This window comes from Prinia subflava, chromosome 17 (genome assembly GCF_021018805.1).
Source record: "Prinia subflava isolate CZ2003 ecotype Zambia chromosome 17, Cam_Psub_1.2, whole genome shotgun sequence".
In the NCBI taxonomy this organism is placed as follows: domain Eukaryota; kingdom Metazoa; phylum Chordata; class Aves; order Passeriformes; family Cisticolidae; genus Prinia; species Prinia subflava.
The window spans coordinates 8261270-8278707 of NC_086263.1; the positions used below are offsets into that span (position 1 = coordinate 8261270).

The window sequence follows — 17438 nt, forward strand, 5'->3', positions numbered from 1 at the left end:
TCATTTCCTCCATCTCTAGCCATTTTTCCTCTCCACTGCCAAGAGGCAATTTACTCAGACTATTTCGAGGATACTGTAAATATTTACTGCTGCACACATAGAAAACAGGAGGTCTTAGTACTCAGAACAGAAGTCAGATTGTTGCAGGCATTGGCTGTGTAGCTTCTCTGTGTTTTTGCTCAGTCCATCAGTGCTGGCTCTGTTGGTACCCTGTCTTCTTCTCCAGCTCTAGAGAGTTCCTTCTGGGTGTTGCTGGCCTCTTGCAATGGAAAGTTCTCTTTGGTGCTCATCCATAGTGCTCATCCTTTAACTGTGGTAACAAGCCTAAGTTAGCTGACTTACTGGGAAAGTGTGATGCTGGTTGGCTTAACTTGTTTTGCAGTTAATGTCAGTGCTGTAAAGCAGCAAAATATTTGATTTCTGAGCTACAAATAACATATTTTTAATTATTTATGCATCCATATGTACCCAAACATCGTTACAGATGTTCCTGAGGCCATAGCAGACAATCAGCCATACATTTTAATTATTTGAAGCTGTGACTACAATGTCTTTAAATCTCAGCTGCAACTGAAGGCTTCCAGATCTCTCAATGACTGGTTTTGCCCATTTGTTTGACCCTTTTTCAAGGTGTTTATTATTATTATTATTGAGTCAAAAAATCAGAGCAAAAGCAATCTCAAGTCTTTGCTCTCTGGCACACAGAAGGACTTCCTGAGGAGCTTCGAGCTGTGGATAGGGAATTGATGAGCCCATATTCTTAGTAACATATTTTTACATTTCGGGGTAATTGGAACAGGCTAAGAATATTTGATAATGAGTCATGAACACATTTGAAATCTCTTAATGTACAGTGGTGGATTTTCTAGTTGAAATGAATGCTTCTTAAGCTGCTAGCTCCAAGTACATGGAGATTTCGTGTCTCTGCTGTAACTGATGAGCACGTGCTGTTTTACAGGTACTACCCCATGGGCCATCCAGTTTCCATCCACCTTTACTTCCTTGCTGACCGTTTCCAAGGCTTCCTGATCAGGCACCACGCAACCAATCTGGCTGTCAGTAAACTGGAAACTTTGGAAACCTGGGTGATGCCCAAGAAGGTCTTCAAGATTGCAAGTCCACCGAGCGATTTTGGGAGGCTGCAGTTCTCAGAGGTGAGTGTTTGTAGCCACCTGTGCCCACCTCTGCCATCATGAGAGGGAACACTAAACCTTTGGAAACTGTATTTCCATGTAAATTTGAGGTGAGGGTGGCTTTCTAGCATAGTGTATATCCTCATCATAGAAGGAGATACCATTGGCAGTTCAGATCTGTGGTCAACACTCATTTCTTACATTAACCTGAGTGTCCTCACGCCCTTCCATTTTAAAAACAAATGGAAGACTTGTGTTGTTGTCAAAGGGGCTCAGTAATTTAAAAGTAACTTAAAAGTTTTGCCACCGTGTTTGTTGCAAGTGCTGTGAAAGGCTCCTGGGGAAAATTCCATTTTTCTGCAATTCCAGATGCAAATGGTGACATGTTTAAATGTGTCTCTCAAGAGTACACTGAAAAAGCCTCATAAAATTAGGGGTAGTCAGGTACTGATACCACATGTGAGCAGAATATTGATGTTGTAACATGAAAGAGAAAATTATCACAGCAGTGGCTGAGATTTCCCACAAATCCTGTTATTTTTCTAGAAATTTGTCCCAATGTCTGTCATAGAGAATAAAATATCTACCTAAAGTATTTCAGGAAAGTTGACCACTAATAGGACCTGACATCTGTTTTCTGTTTTAAAGAGACAACTGTCTGAGCAGTTAATTTCATGATTTTTCTTGTTAAGCCGCAAATTTCAATTAAGGTATGAAATTGATTGAAGAAATGTGTTGCAGTCATTATGGCTAAGTCTATAAATTACCATCTTCTTGGGCAATTAAGAAATGCCTAGGTGGGATTCAGTGTTTTGGTGTGCATGGCAAATCCATGACACTAATGTGCCATTAAAGAGATGGATGGAAAGTGTGTTTCATTTGTCAGTGTGTCGGATGCTAGGCCTGCCATTTCATGCTGTGATAAATGTTCATACAAGCTCCAGTTCTTGTGATTTGTAGGGGTATTTCTACTGCTTATTTAGTACTTTTAGGAATTTAATCACTGGTGAGCTTTTTTGATCATAAGGAAACGTTTTCTTCTATTTGAAACTCAACAAAAAGAGTTTTGCTTAGTTATTTTCATTATATTTTCCTCACCTAACCTCTTTAATTGTCCTCTCTTTTCATAGATGATTCATATTTTAAAAGACCAGGAGATACAAAGCAAATAATTTAATTTTTTAAATTGTTTTGGATTTTTACTTTCTGCCTTCCCTTGCCCTGCAGGGATCTCTGCTTCTGAGCCAAATAATTCTCTCAATTACCCTGCTGTAAATCCAGCATCAACTTCTTCAGCTTCAGTGTGGCTGGAAAGCTCTGATCTGCTACTGCTTATTAAAATGCCTCTGCTTTGTCAGGGTCCAGCATGTGGAAAACAAACTTAGCAGTTTAGCTAAGATGGAAGCATCAGTGTTCACAGAATATAAAATTAAGATTTGTGCTTATTGGGACATAGAACTGCTTGTTCTTCAACAACTTTCACCCCGTGATCTGGCAGGAATGTAAAACTGAATGGGGCTATTTTAGCTGGGAACTTTCTCCTCTCTCCCAGCCCGCACCACTGGGGCCAGCAGGAAGAGCACACAGATCTGCTGCACTGAATGTGCTCCCGAGTGTGTTTGTGACCCTGGTGCACAACTGAGACTGCAGCAGAGATGATGGGATCTCTCCAGCCCCTGCCCTCTGCTCCCCTCAGGCTTCCCTTCCCGAGGAGCAGATTCCACCCCAAGCCTGGAGGGACAAGTGGGGAGCCATCAGCTGCTGGGGGGGTTAATGGCAGCATTTTGGTGGCACACAGCTCCTGCAGGCCGAGTCTAATAAAATAAACTTACAGGAAATCCAAGAGAGATGATTTCCAAGCATGGAACTCCCACACCTCCTAAAACTGGCTCGTGCACAATGCACACACTGTGTGTCCTGCCAGCCTGGGTTCAGGCAGTTCTCCGTGGAGGGCAGGGCAGTGATTTGCTGCACAGAGCTCAAAGTCTCAGCTCACCGTCTATCAGTTGAATACTAAGTTTCTGGTCTTGTTAAGACTTGTGATTCATCACAGAGAATAAAATAAACTAGGTGGCAGGCAATTAGTGTGCATTGTGTGAACCTAATGGTCCTGTTTGTGGTGAGCAATGAGACACGAACCCATAATCAGGGTATAATTTGTCTTGGGAAAATTTTATCCTGGGTTTGAACATAGATAGAAATAGAAGTTTTGAGCCAGTGAGAGATTTCCAGTGCACCCCATGCATAGTGCTTGCTCTTGAAGCCCAAAATAAAGGTGATTAATATAATGATGTGGAAAATGTCAGTTTGTGTGCCACATCCCTTCATATTTTATCAGATATTCATTACTGCTTAATTCCATCCCATACTTGGTGTATTCTGTTTGAAAGTGAAAGCCTACTCTCAATGTTTTAAAGAGCTGTGAAACTTCTTATAGGGCTGTAGTATCTCTTGCCCTGTAAAATCAGACATCTCAGTACTGGGAACTCAGCAGTGTAAAGTTCAAGGGTTATAAACCTCTAAGCAGTGCTTTAAGTAAAATTCTCTATAAAATACTGTGCTTCTAAAAGCAGCTGGTACTGCAAGCTGTGCAGCATGGGAAAGTATGTCCCCAGCTGGAAATCAGACATAAAGGGCAGATCCCATGAGCAGAGTGTACAGCTCCCTGCCTTTCCCTCCCCGAGGTGCCTGTGGAGCCTTGGTGCACACAGGGATCTGGGGCTGCCTCTCCTTCCCTCTCCCCTTCCCCTGCCCTTTGGCTGTAACTTTTGGGTTGCTTTAGGGAGCCCAATACTACTCCTGCACAAAGCTTAACAACCAGACAACAATTGTGTTACAATTTCTCCCCAAAAGCAGCCTTAGCTCTTCCACAGAGCAGTCTGACAAACCTTTGTGCATGTGAACACATCTCACCATCTTTGTGCAGCCTGGCGTGGAGCAGTGTCACCTGGAGGTTGGAGCAAGGGGACTGCAACTTTCTGATTTATTTTCTCAGGGATGAGAAACTAGAGAGGGGAAATAGTTGGATGTCAGGAGTGAATGTTTAATTTTTGAGAATGGAGTAAGTTTCCTGCAATGAGTTCTTCAGTAAGAAATACTGAATGTGGTGGAAAGAACTTCCTTACAGACTTTTCTTTGCCCAGGAGGGTGTAGGTTTGTTTCACATGTTGTGACTTTATTATTTCCAGGTCCCTTGAGCACTGGTAAGTGTGATATGGCTGCACCTCAGTGAAGGTTGGCAGAGTAGATAATAAGGTCTGGTCAGGAAATTTTCTTTCTCAGCTTATTTCCATACACATTCAGTCAGCCTTGTCAGGAGAGCACACACTGACAGCTCCTTGAGGCATTCAATGCTTGGGTCTGATATCTGGGCTCTGCTGTCTGCTTTGATTAGCTGGTGTGCTGGCTGAAATACCTCTGAAATACCAGAAATGCTGTGTTGATTGCAGAGTAGTGGAAGCTCGTTTTGTCTCATACTCTGTAGTGTCATAGCCCGGTAGGAGGAATTTGTATGATGACAGATGGATTTAGGATGGTAAGGTTTTATTTTACTGACCTTGTAGGTTTTTTGCTTGCAGTTCTCCTGTAATTTGTCTGCCAACCACAGGGATTTATTTAGGAGACACTGGAGACTGGACAGTTTCCAGTACAGGTAATAGGCATCAGGTTATCATTATGTTTTGAGGATTTGGGGGGATTTAGGCGTTATATTGGAATCACTTATTCTCATGAAGTGAAATGAAATCTAGAAGAAAAATCTCTGAAGCAAATGAGTTACAATTATTTCTTATGCTTTAAGGAAAGCAGGTTCTGACCATGCCCTTGTGAGGTCAAGCCTAGGGACAAGAACAGCTCTGTGTGGGGAAAATCTGCAATATCCACATGTATTTTGAAAGTGAGGATCCTGCCTGTGTGTGCATGGGTCTCCAGAGGTCACCCACAGAGGCTTTCTATAGAGGGAACAAATTAACACTGTGGTCATCTGGACTGTTTGGAGATTAGGGCAGAAGAAGACCAGGAGGATTTTGAGGGGTTTCATAGCAGAACTGCCTCCAAAAGCAGCAGTGCAGCCCTCAGTCCTGCGGTCACAGGACAATTGGTGGAAAGGTTCAACAGTGCTCAGCCTCATAAACACATGCTGGCTTTAGTGCTGGGGTACTGAAGTCTTCCCCTTGGCCTAAGAAAGCCAGTTTTTCCATTGCCATGCTGTCTGGTCAGAGATGCTGTTTGCAGTTGTGCACAAGTGTTAGTGGCTACAGCTTGGAAGTTTGTGTCATCCCCAGCTTATGGGTGAACCATTGAAATTCATATAAAGAGCACTGGAACATGAAAGCTGCTTGGAGAAAGAAAGGTCAGTTAAATACTTACACTAGATTGTGAATCAGCTGGTTTACTGTTAGTAAATAAATGAACAACAATGTCACTATGAATAAGAGTTCACAAGAAATAAATTCCCACATGAGGCAGGAAGGGAGTGCAAGGGGACAGCATCTCATGGGTGGATGGCAGTAAAGGACCTGATGTGACTTGTCCTAAAGTCAGCAGCCAAAGTTTCTTCTGTGGTCCATCTCTCAAGTGTGTAATACTTTTTCATGACCCAGGAGCTGATGGGTCACTTTCTTATTTTCTGTGCATAGGCTGTGTCCATCCTCTAGGCTTGGTCCCTTGTCGACTGCTTCTGCTTCTGCTATCACCTGTTGTGTCACTCTTAAGAGAAAGAAAACCTTTTATCAATCAAAAAGGGAGCAAAAAGCAAGCCTTCTTGCTTGCCTCACAATTTGTGTATGTGTTATGATCTTAGGCCATGCTGCTTGTATATGTATGTATAATTCATGTGATGAGAGAAGCGTGATTTGTGTCTCTTGAGGGCCCTTATTTGCCATAAGGGTCTCAGGTGCTTGCAGAGATGATGCTACCAGCACTGTGTTCTCTAATTCCAGATTGGCACTGAGTGGGACGCCAAGGAAAGGCTTTTCCGGAATTTTGGAGGACTCCTTGGGCCAACAGATGAGCCAGTTGGGATGCAGAAATGGGGGAAAGGCCCCAATGTCACCGTGACTGTCATTTGGGTGGATCCCATTAATGTAATTGCAGCAACATACGATATTCTTATTGAATCCAGTGCCGAGTTTACTCACTACAAACCACCTCTGAATCTGCCCCTGCGACCTGGTGTCTGGACAATAAAAATTCTGCACCACTGGGTACAGGTAGCTGAAACCAAATTCCTCGTTACTCCTCTCACCTTCTCAAATCAACAGCCTATCAAACAAGGTAAGTTTTATTATTTGCTACAAGAATAATATAGTTATTTTGTGTGTATTCACTGTAAATGCTGCTGTTAAAATGAAGTAGCAGTGTATTGGAAAAGGATTAAAGAAAGGGATTTTATAGATACTAAATCAGAAGAAACTTTTGCACTAAGACAAGTGGAAGTGTCTGTATCTAGTCAGTAAAACACAGCCCCTTTGAACAAAAGGCTTTTTGTGTCTTTAAATTATTCACAGTTCAGAATCCAGAGAACTTCAGACTCTCAATAATCTAACAGCTATCATAAAAGCCATCATTTAGAAATTGAAAGAAAAATTGACCTTTCTATGCTGCTTTTCATTCATGTTTCCTGTTAGAGACTTACATGTGTTTAAAATGTTTTCTTGACAAAGCCTGTGTGTTTAACAATAAAAGCATTAATATACAAAATGCTGGATTAGACAAAATTACCCTAGGCCAGAGCTCACCTGACATATTGTCAGGTCCAGGCATTCACTTCCACCTGATACCTGCCAAAACCTGCTCAGTACTTGCCAAGCAGCTGTGTTGCAGAAATATCTACAAATACAGTCCTGGGACCAGACCCACACTGACATGTTTTAGAAAGAAGCTGTTTTCTTCCTTGCCACGGCAGCCTTGAGCCACCCAAATACAGAGGCTGTTCTGGGGCTGCCGGGCTCTGCAGGCTCCCAGGCTTGCATGGCACAGGCATCACCCAAATGCTTGGGTCTGTGCTGTGAGAAGGACACTGTGCTGGGAGAAGAGGGAACATTTTACAGCCACACCTGGTTTTTTATTCAGTAGGATCAAAACAAGCTTGTTGCTCTGAATATCTTTACCATTCCTTAAAGTGCTGAAGTGCTTCCATCTGCCCAATATTAATATTCATAACTTTAGACATCTTAAATTTCCTAGATACGTGAATGATCCTATTAAGTTTTCAGAAGTTCTTCTTCCTGACAAGGCAGCAAATAAACTGAGTCAGGCATTTACCTTCCAGCATATCGTGCTACGTGCTGCTTCTGTAATGCAAACACCAGCAGACAACTGCTGAGAGCTAATGCAGCCCTTATCTCACTCAACAGGAGCTTGATTCCACACATTTCCAGCACAAGAGTGAACTCACTGATTTCTGCTGCTAACATTTGGTGGCATCGTTTCTTAAGCAGAAACTAAACCACCTCCAACCCACTGCTGTTAATAGCTAATAGGCAATGATAAATTGTGAACAGACACCGTGTGTAGAAGGGATACATTTTCAGAGTTTGAGGCAGCCTGCTTCTGAATGCTGCTACCAGCTTGTCTGCTGGAAATTAATGAATTCCATGTAGTTTGGTAATTTAACATTTAAGGCATAAATTGGATGGAAAAAGTGGCATGTAGCCAGCAACCTTGCTGCTTTTCCCTACAATGTGGGAGCCCCATGGACAGGTAAACATGTGTCAGACTTCAAAATTATGCCCACATTTTGTGGTGTAAAGGCAAAACTCCCATTGGTCCTAACTCTGAATCAGGAATAATTCCACTGAAATTGTGTAGTTACCCTGTATTGCCCACTGATAACACTGGGCTCACATTTTTTGTTAAAAAGCCTATTCATATGGTAACTAGAATCTACTACAGGAATGAAATATAAAGCTTGGGAACAATATTGTCTAGGAAGAAAGCCTCAGGAGTGATTTGTTACTGATGATGTGATGTGTAATCTGCAGATGACTGAGGCATGGAGGTAGAGAAGAAAGTTAATTACAGGGGCAGGTAGTGACACTGCACTGTGGTTAGAATTGTATCTACAATGCAAATTCCTGTTGTTTGTTTTCTTAAGGCTTTCTGTCTCAGTGACACTATTGTGCTCTGTGCAGGCAATCATCATTTACCTTTGATTTCCAGCTTTTTGTCAGTTTGTCACCACTTTATTCTTTAAATACATTCTTCTCTGCCAAATAAAGGCATGTTGAGAGTATGACAGAAGAATTAGAACTTCTAAAAACACTTCTAAAAGAACACTTTCTGTTACTGTAAATAATGCAAAAAGCTGCCAAAAAGCTTCTAAAATGAAGGAATAGTGTTATTTTCTTGTCTTAAAATTGAAAATAAAACTAAAATATATCAGGGTTAGACAGCAGTTTTCAGCAGAATAGGGGAATACGTTTTATTAGGGACTTATTTAAAATTTTCCTTTTTCCAACCATCCTCCCTCACCATCATCACCAACCCCCACCCTGCCCTCCCCTGCCCTGATGAAATAACAACTGGTCAGAAAGATTGCCCTGGACTGTTACATTTCATAGCACTTTGCTTGTCATTTCCTCAATAATGGTTCTGCCCCCTCTGTCTCATCCACTCCAGATGTAGAAAGTGGAGTCCACAAAGTTACAGACATAAAAATCTCTCCATGATCTTGTGTGCAATTTGCTTTTGCCATTCCAAAAAGCATTTGCACAAAACTGGCAGCAGCCACTGACATCTCGTACCCTGAGAACACGGGCAGGACAACAATCCCTGTATTTCCTAAACCATTGCTTATCTGCACATCACTTCAGCCCAGAGCACAACAAGGAAAAGTTGTTTTGGTTTCCCAGCATAATGAAGGGAGCCACTGGCTCTTTTTTTGAATAATCAAAGTAAAACACGTTCATTCCTGTATCATGACTCTCAGAATTCATAATTGCATTCAAAATAAAAACATAATCATGGGACAGCTGCCAGCAAAGATGTTCTGTTTAGCAGTTTATAAAAACAGCATATGCCACTCGTTTATTCATTTTTCTATTTCCATCTATTTATTAATTTTGGCCTAAATTCTGTGCATGCAAGGAAAACTAAAACCATAATGGGAAATCAAAAGTGAGTGTTTACTTTGATGCTGTGTCCAATATGAGCAACCGATAGCATGCAAATTGTTTTAAAAACACAGATTCATTGACCTTTTCAAAACCTGAATCTGAGAGATCAGATCTTACATGGAATTACTGAGGATGTTGTTTGGGGTATCTCCACTGTAAATATGGCTCCCTAAGCTATTTCAGTGGAGAGTCTATAATCTAATGTTACTTTTCCTTCCTGCTCCTTTCCCCCCTCCAGTCATCCAAATCTGTGTCTATTTTCTCTGCTTTGAGTTGTGTCTCTGATCAGCTCTGCCTTAGCAGATACTGTGGCTCAGGAGTGCCCGCAAGTATTTGCCTGGTTGGAGGAAGTAAAAAAAGAAAAGAAAAGGAAATTAGGTGCATTTGTGATAAATCATTTGGAGAAATTAGGTTCACTTTCTCCACCAGTCTCCTTCCCTCTTCCTCCTGCACAGACAGATTCCAGTTTATTCTTCTCAACAACAGGTTTGAGGTTCTCACCATCTGGTTGAGTGTGTCAAAGCCAAATACTCCATGTTTGCTGTAAGGACACAGGAGGGCTGCCAAGGACCAGCAGGATGCTCTTGGAATGATTGTGCCAAGACAAAGAGGGAATGGGATGTGGAGAAGACAAAATAGGGAGCAGAACCGTGTAAGATCACTGGCAGACCACACAGGAATGGGGGGCTTGTGCTGGCAGCTTTAGGCAACCAGAATTTGAATACTTGGAGACTCAAGGCCAGAAGTCCAGCTTGCCTGTGAAGGGACAGCAGAGGCAGAAGCAAACAACAGGTATCATTCAGAGCACTCAGCACCTCACAGACTCACATAATCCAAGCTAGCCAGCAGACTTCAAGCCCTAAGAAAACAGCAAATTCAGTAGAGGTTGTCTCTCTACTCATCCCCATCATCCCACTTTCCCCCCTTCCCTGCTCTTTAAAGGCCAAGTGTGATCAACTCCCAGGGTCACAGTGAGGGGAAGAGAAAAAGCCAAAGCAATTTCATTTTTAAAATTTGATTTTATATTCACAGCAAAGTTTCCCCAGCTCTCTCCCAGCTGGAGTGCTGATAATGAGTTGTCATCCATTGTGAGCCAGTAGCAGGTTCACTCCTGGGGCAGAAAAAAGCCCCAAAACCTCAAGATGACAGTAAACACTGGATTGTAAATAAATGAATACATTAAAAGCCCTTCCTCCTTCAAGCAAGGAGAGAAGTGAGAAAGAGCAACCTCCTTTTTTGCTTTAAGAGAGACCTTTCCCACTCTGTTCCCAGCTTGGTGGCATGTCCTGGGCATGGGGCTGCTGATCTTTGCTGCTCCCCTGGAGCCTGAACTACCAGTTCATGGTCCCTGTGCCCCCAAACTACAGCCACCCCTTTCAGGGGCTGACAGCATTAGCAGACATGGGCGATGCACTCAGGCACCTCAACAGCCTTTTGACCTAATCCATATTTATAGATCATCTCAATTAGCAGATACTGGGAAACCTTTGTTTTGCCCTTGGTTGTTTGCAGCGGCTCAATCAATTCTAATTGCATCTATACGGATTATAAAGTGGGTGGCAACTTGTGTCAGAGCTGCTGTGATTTCTTTCAATGAACCAGAGGTAACATGACACGTTCGTGATAAACGCAGTAATAGCAGCAGGCAGGCGCATGACTGCAGAAGAGCAGACATGTCCTGGAATCATCATCCCGAGAAAAACCCCGAAGACAGGGATTTGCTTTGAAATTTAGTTCAGATCCAGCTGACAAGGAGTCGATTAACTCCAGAATGAGCAAATGCAGCACTGTCTTGTTTGCTGCAAGAGAAAACAAACAAAATGTCACTAAAAAATTACCTCTTTGCCAGAGGGTTTTAACACAATTCAGGTAAAGAAATAAAGCTGTACGTTCTGTGTTGCTTTAAAAAACCCACAGGTCTAGCACCTTAATGTATACCAAGGTAACCACATTTTTCATTCCTTAGCCCACTCTCTGTCTAAACTAATTTGCTTTTTCTGCAAAATGATGAACAAACCCACACAAAAATGCTGAAATCCCAGCCTGTGTGGCTAGCTATAGGCTGTGTATTTAACCCAAAGAAGTTAGACCAAGAAGAGTCAATAGAGAAATGTGTCCTCATGTGTGAGTGAAGAGCAAATAGAAATAGGGGTCAAAAAACCCCAAGTTTTTAAAAGTTATAGTCTCAAGTCAGAGGGATATATTTGGCATTGATACACATCCTCCTGAAGTCAAAGGGCCAGGAAAAAAAGTCTGGTCTAATGTCTGCAGTTCATCTAATTTTGAGTGTTTGTGCTAACCATACAGATTTAAATGTCTAAACATTTATTGGCAAGCCTTACATTCTTCATTATTTTTCATGAGCTCTTCCTCATGGCACTTGACTGAAGTGTCAGTGCTTCAAGAGCACATCCAGGAGCACCAGCCTCCTTTTTTTACAGCATATCACGGCTTGAGAGCCTCACTGTCTGTCTTCTGTACCAGCTCAGTAAATTATGGAGTCATGATTCTCTGTCATTTTTCCTTTACTACAAAGAACAGCCCATTGCCATTGCTCAGATGAGCAGCATCCTCCCTGCTTTCTGCTATGAACTATTTAACAAAGACTTGGAGGCTCCAGGGGAGGGTTCTGGGTCCAGTCCCCAACATTTCCTGTTGATGGGTACATGGGACTCTGCACTCAGGTTGCTGTTATCCAGCTCCTCCTTTCTAGGACGTGCTGACACCTAACTCGGGGTGCTGCTCTGCTGTGGGGCAGGCAGAACCCACCAGGACCAGGTCAGGGTTCTCCGTGGGTCTGGACTGGAGCAGCAGCTTTCACTGTGGGCAGTGGTAGCCCTTAACAATCTCTGCTGCTTTGCCCAGCACTGAGTCCTGCAGTTTCTGCAGGTTTCATCCTTTCCAGTCCTGATCATCCACCAAGTCCTGAGGCCTGGGACATGTACGAGGCTGAGCCAGAGAGAACAGCAAGTTCCATTTCATCCTGTTTCTTGTCAGAATAAAGATCTCTCTTGTTTCATGCACCAAACACATGAGCAACAGGCTTTGATTCAACAAGCTCTCTGAATTGCCTGTTTGGATCAGATGATCCTGCTAGTAATGCCAGCTCTTATTTATTTGGGAATTTTTATTCAGAATGTTTCTATTTAATTAATATGTTGACAAACAGTCTTCCCTATTTAATTGCTTCCAAAGGAGGAAATTTAATCATGTGTATTTGTTCTGTCTCTTAAACTGCAGTGCTCTGGCAGAGCACATTCCTGACACATGTGCACAGATTGAACTAATTTTGACTACAGGTTATTGTGGGTATCTACCATTTAAAATAAAAAGAGGGGTTTAGATAAATGCAGGAACAGTTAAATTATGTATCATAGTGATGGGCACGTGCTGAACCACTTGAATTGGGGATTTGAATAATGGACTTGCACAGTATTTGACATTAAAGACTTGCAAATGTAACAGCAAAGCTCCAATTAAATGTCCCTTTTTCCCTCTAAATAAATACATGGATTTATTTCCAGCACCTGAGAGACTGTCCTCTGCATGGAAGAAAGGGCTCAGTGTCAGGCTGCAGTGCAAGCAGCAGGGACATGTGGAAGGAATTGTAGCTGTGAATATGTAATTCCTGGCCTGTGACGCTTGCGGAGCGCGGAGGCTTTCCTCGCCTGGAGCAGCCTGAATGGGCCCATTTTCTCCTCTAGACAGTGTGTCTGTTGGCAGAGCTAAACATATCCTCTGTGCTGCCAGGGTGAGGATGCTGGGGAAGGCAGCTGAGAGCGGAAAGAAACGGTTGGAAATTTGCTCCCAACAGGCACTCGGTGAACATTTTTGGAGCGTCCCATCCTGATTTTATAAGCAGCAGCTCAGTGCACTCAGACTCTCAGAAGTCAGCCAGACTTTGACAGAGGTAGCCTGACCCACAGTGTCCAGTTTAGGTCTCTGAAAGGATTGTGACAGCCTAATACTGATTTTTACTGCAATACTGCAAATTTGGGGTATTGTACTGTATTTTGCTGAGATAGAAAGGTAAGGAAAGCAACCACAATGCAAAGTGGCATTAGGGAATTGTTGTGATCTACTGTTCAGCACAGGAGCTTGAAAATATAACTGTCATGAGAGAGTACTTTCCCAAGGAGACTGGAGCACTTACAGGAATTATGTTGGGGCTACAAGTGTTTCATTATGGGTCTGGTCTCTCCAAGACCATCGTGTTGTTCTTTTAGTGCCACAAATGGCACCAGCTGGGTTTTGTAGGCAGATAGAGCTAAAAAATGTTGTGACTTTTCCACAGGAGGGCAAGGTTCATCTTAGGAGAAAAAAAACCCACAATAAAACAGGCTGAGATCTTGGCTCTTTCTCCTAGACAAATCGATGATAGCACTTGGATGTCTGACAGGGGTTGGCAGACTTCTTACACCAGGTGTCCTTGAACTGTTTCCTCATTTCGAGTTGCAGCCAGTCCTGGATGTCCTGCAGCTCTGGGGATGCTGATTGGACGTGTTGCTAATAAGGCTAACTCTATTTTCAGGGTCAGAGCTGTGCCTGCTAAGGCAGCACTTGCAGGAGGAGAATCACAGTGAGCAGAATCCGTAGTGCTGGGCACAGTGAGTGCCAAAGCTGAGCACAACCCCTGGGATGCAATGTGTGGGGAATGGGCTACAGCTCACCCCTAAACCTCGGTCTCTTTGTTTACCGTACCATTAGCTCCTCAGTGGTGCCTTTTTAAATGCACTAACTTCAGGATTTCCTTCTGCCTTTCCAGAGGAAGCCATCAAGTTTCACAGCGGGCCTCCAAAGAACGCCTACATGGAGCAGAGCTTCCAGGGCCTGAACCCCGTGCTGAACATCCCGGTGAGCGCCGCGCGCGCCGAGCAGGCCAAGCGCAACGCGGGGCTGGTGGGCGCCCGCCTGGACGCCTGGGTGGACTCCCTGGTCAGCAGCGTGTGGTCGGCCGTGGATGTCTGCAGCGTGGGCGCCACGGCCTGCCCAGTCCTGCAGGGCTGTGCCCAGACCGCCTGGAGCTCCCTCAGCCCCGACCCCAAGTCCGAGCTGGGCCCCGTCAAACCCGACGGCCGCCTCAGGTAGCATCCGGCGCGCTCCGCCCCAGCGCGGGGTGTTAAAAGGGAATTGAACCTCGCTTCTCTGTGAATCTCACACCAGGTCTCGGAAACGTAAGGGAAAGTTACATTTTTTTTGTTACTTATTGCAGTAGAATTCATTTTAAAACAAAAACAAGAGTTCTGAAGTTGTGACAAGGCCTTTGGCACTGCCCTCTCCGTCGGCTCTGTTGGGAGCAGCCTGTGCTGTCCCATGGGGACCCGGCCATTCCAGGTGCCACTGCACCACCATCCCCTGGGCTGGGGAACAGGAGCACCGAGCCATGGAGAGGGCAGTGAAGGAGCAGCTGCTAAAGGGATTGTTTTAAAAAAAATTGTCCATACCTCTGCTGTTTCACAGGCTTTCGTTATTTTGCTACAATGAATAAATCACAGCAAAGTTCCCTTCTACTTTTGCTTCCTGGGGAGGTTGGTTCCTGCAGGCTGGAGCCTGTATGGCCACATGACCTCAGAGAATGTGAAGTAATTCTGGTACAGCCTCACTCTAGTTTTTAATAACACAAAGTAATTCTGGACACAGATGATATCTGTTATCCTAGTTAGAGAAAAAAAGCAAAAGCAGAAACTTTCAGGTTACTTTCAGAGTTTTTCTTCAGACTAATTTCGTGATAAACTCTAAATGAAACCAGTGTTTTGCTATAGTAGTCTTTCATGTCTCACGCAGTCGGGTTCAGGGTCAGTTTACTAAGACTATTTATTAAAGAACAAAGAAGTTTTTTGAATTTCAGCCCTTTCAAATCTGCAGGCATTTTTGGAAGCCACCAGTACCTGAGTATTTTCACAGGCTGCCAGTAGAGCAGGTGTGTATGTGTAGGCTGGGGTGGGTTGTGATGTGTCTGCTCACACTCTTTGCTCATGAGCTGAGCTGAGTTTTTTCTCAGGCAGTGGAGTTGTAAACCAGTAAAATAGAAAAATTGGGACCTAAATCTGCAACAACAGGTTTCTTCCCTAATTTGGGTGGTGGCTAGTAGGTCTTAACACTAATTCCCTCCCTCAGATCTCAGATCTCAGATCTCAGATCTCCATCACTTCCTAAAGAAGGATCCTTCCAGGCTTTGCCAGGGCATCTGGAAGGCTGGGCAGGATGTGGGTTGTTGCCCAAAGCCAGGGGAAGGAGAACAATGCCATGTTTCTCTGTGCTTTTACTTTATTCTGTCAACAATCTATCCTTGCCTGTCTTCAGAATTCCTAGCAGGCTGCATCCTGTTTTAAATAGGCATGTTTTGCATCATTTCAACCTGCATTTTCTACAATAGGGAAAAATTGATTTACATTCCAAGAACTTTTTAAAATACAAGTTTTATATACAAATTCATCTCCAACGAACGTATTTTACATTAGCAAAAACATGCACTATGTTGTTGTTGCTGTTTAATCTCTAGTTAGCAACAGAACCAAAAAAAGACCATTAAAAGCCATTGGGTTAATTAGGAAAGAAGTCCTGTTGCTGTAATAAAGGAAGGTATCTGTTCACCCTTCTGTGTGCATGGATAACTTTCTGCTGAGAGTTAAATGTCCACATCAGGAGGGAAACAGACCCTTAGATCATTCCATAATCACATTTCACAGGAAGGTTGAATTCTCTTTTAAACAACACTTGCAGTAGGACTGTAACACACAGATCCCCGTGGCTTGTAGTATCTCTGTCATATTGGTTTAAAGCTACTTCAGTTTGCTTTGGACTTGAAATTGTGGTGTCAGCTGTGCTGGCATTAAGGCAGAGTATTGAAACGTTTATCTGGCACAAAAATGGATGCATAGAAGGAACAATTTAGGTATTTATTATTTATGTTTTAGTCAATGACTAATTAGTAGGTGCTGCTTTTGCAGCTTGAAGATTATGTTATTTTACTAACTGAAGCTGCCTTTATTAAGAAAAGGCCTTCCTCCCCTCACACCTCCCTTTCTTTTTTTGTCTTGATTTTGTCCGTGGCGAGCAGTAGCTTTAGGAAAGTTTGTAGCAATGAAAGCTGATTGGAATATTCCAGTCCAGATAATGTTCCAGCTTTTCAACCAGCTCTAGGGGCACGCGTGTGTGGAACCAGGGTTCACGTAATAGAATCACAGTGTTATTACTTACTCAGTAGGGGTTTTTAACAGTGCTTGTTTTTAATGTAACATTCCTTTGTGAAGTTGGTATTTTCTGGGGGCCTCCAATCCTCACTGTGAAATCCAGGGCTTCAGTCACACTGATGCAATGGAGACTGCACGGTCCAAGCCCTGCAGATTAAATGAAGAAGGTCACATTTAGGGCACACAATAAAATTCATTAACAAGCCCAGGCAGTGCTTGTTCTCAGTAAGACTCCTGAGGTAGTCACAAAATCTTCAGTCTGTCTTGCACATAAGCACATGTGTAGGGGTGCACCCACGCACACGCATGCAGATAACTTAGTTTTTAAATTTGATACTTTTTATTCTTAAGCAGGAATCTTTTTAAGTGCTTTTTTGGTAAGTTTGCATTAACTAGACCAAGCAGAAGGTGACAACAATCACGTCTTCTGTGGTTAGGAAAAAAGCTGCCACTTTTATCATTTAAAATATAAGGTGCAAATTATTTTGTTTTAGTACAAAAAAGGGAAAGAAAACAGATGGTTGCTGATATATCCATTTGCATTATATGCTAGGTTTAAAATATCTCAAAGAAAATTTATATGAGATTATTTTCTGAAAGGCAAGAAGCATTTAAACAGTGAAGTTTTGTAGCAAGCTGGCAATGCTGTTAAAATATAGGATGCAGAGCTGAAGGGGTTCATCCTGCAGTCCTTTCTTAGGCAGAACTTGCAGAGTGCTAGTGCTGAGTGAGGACTTCAGAGTCAAGTCAGCATAAATAAAAGGTGTGACAGTTTGCCAGGGGTAAATGCTGTCTGTATGAAGGCATCAAAGGACAAGCTGCCTTGTTTGGAACATCTTCTGGGGGTAATGTCAAGTTTTGGCTCTAAACAGCCACCTCTACGATAGCTGTTATCGTGCAGGCATGGATCCAAAAGATATATATGAGACTCTGTGTCTGAGTTACAAAGTCCAGTAGTTGTGAATAAAAAACATGTAAAGCCAGACTCTGCATCA

The 17438-nt window shown here is 43.0% G+C and overlaps 1 protein-coding gene across 4 annotated transcripts in view; it reads left to right on the top strand.

Moving 5' to 3' along the window:
- XYLT1 (xylosyltransferase 1) overlaps positions 1–15373 on the top strand; it is a 170224-nt gene extending 154851 nt beyond the window's left edge. For all 4 annotated transcript variants that reach the window (XM_063414180.1, XM_063414179.1, XM_063414183.1 and 1 more), the window contains 3 exons: positions 959–1154; positions 6074–6407; positions 14016–15373. In XM_063414180.1, the coding sequence (XP_063270250.1) occupies positions 959–1154; positions 6074–6407; positions 14016–14338 (853 nt within the window). In that variant the 3' untranslated portion in view covers positions 14339–15373. The remainder of the gene's footprint in view (positions 1–958; positions 1155–6073; positions 6408–14015) is intronic.
- The last annotated feature ends 2065 nt before the right edge of the window (positions 15374–17438 follow it).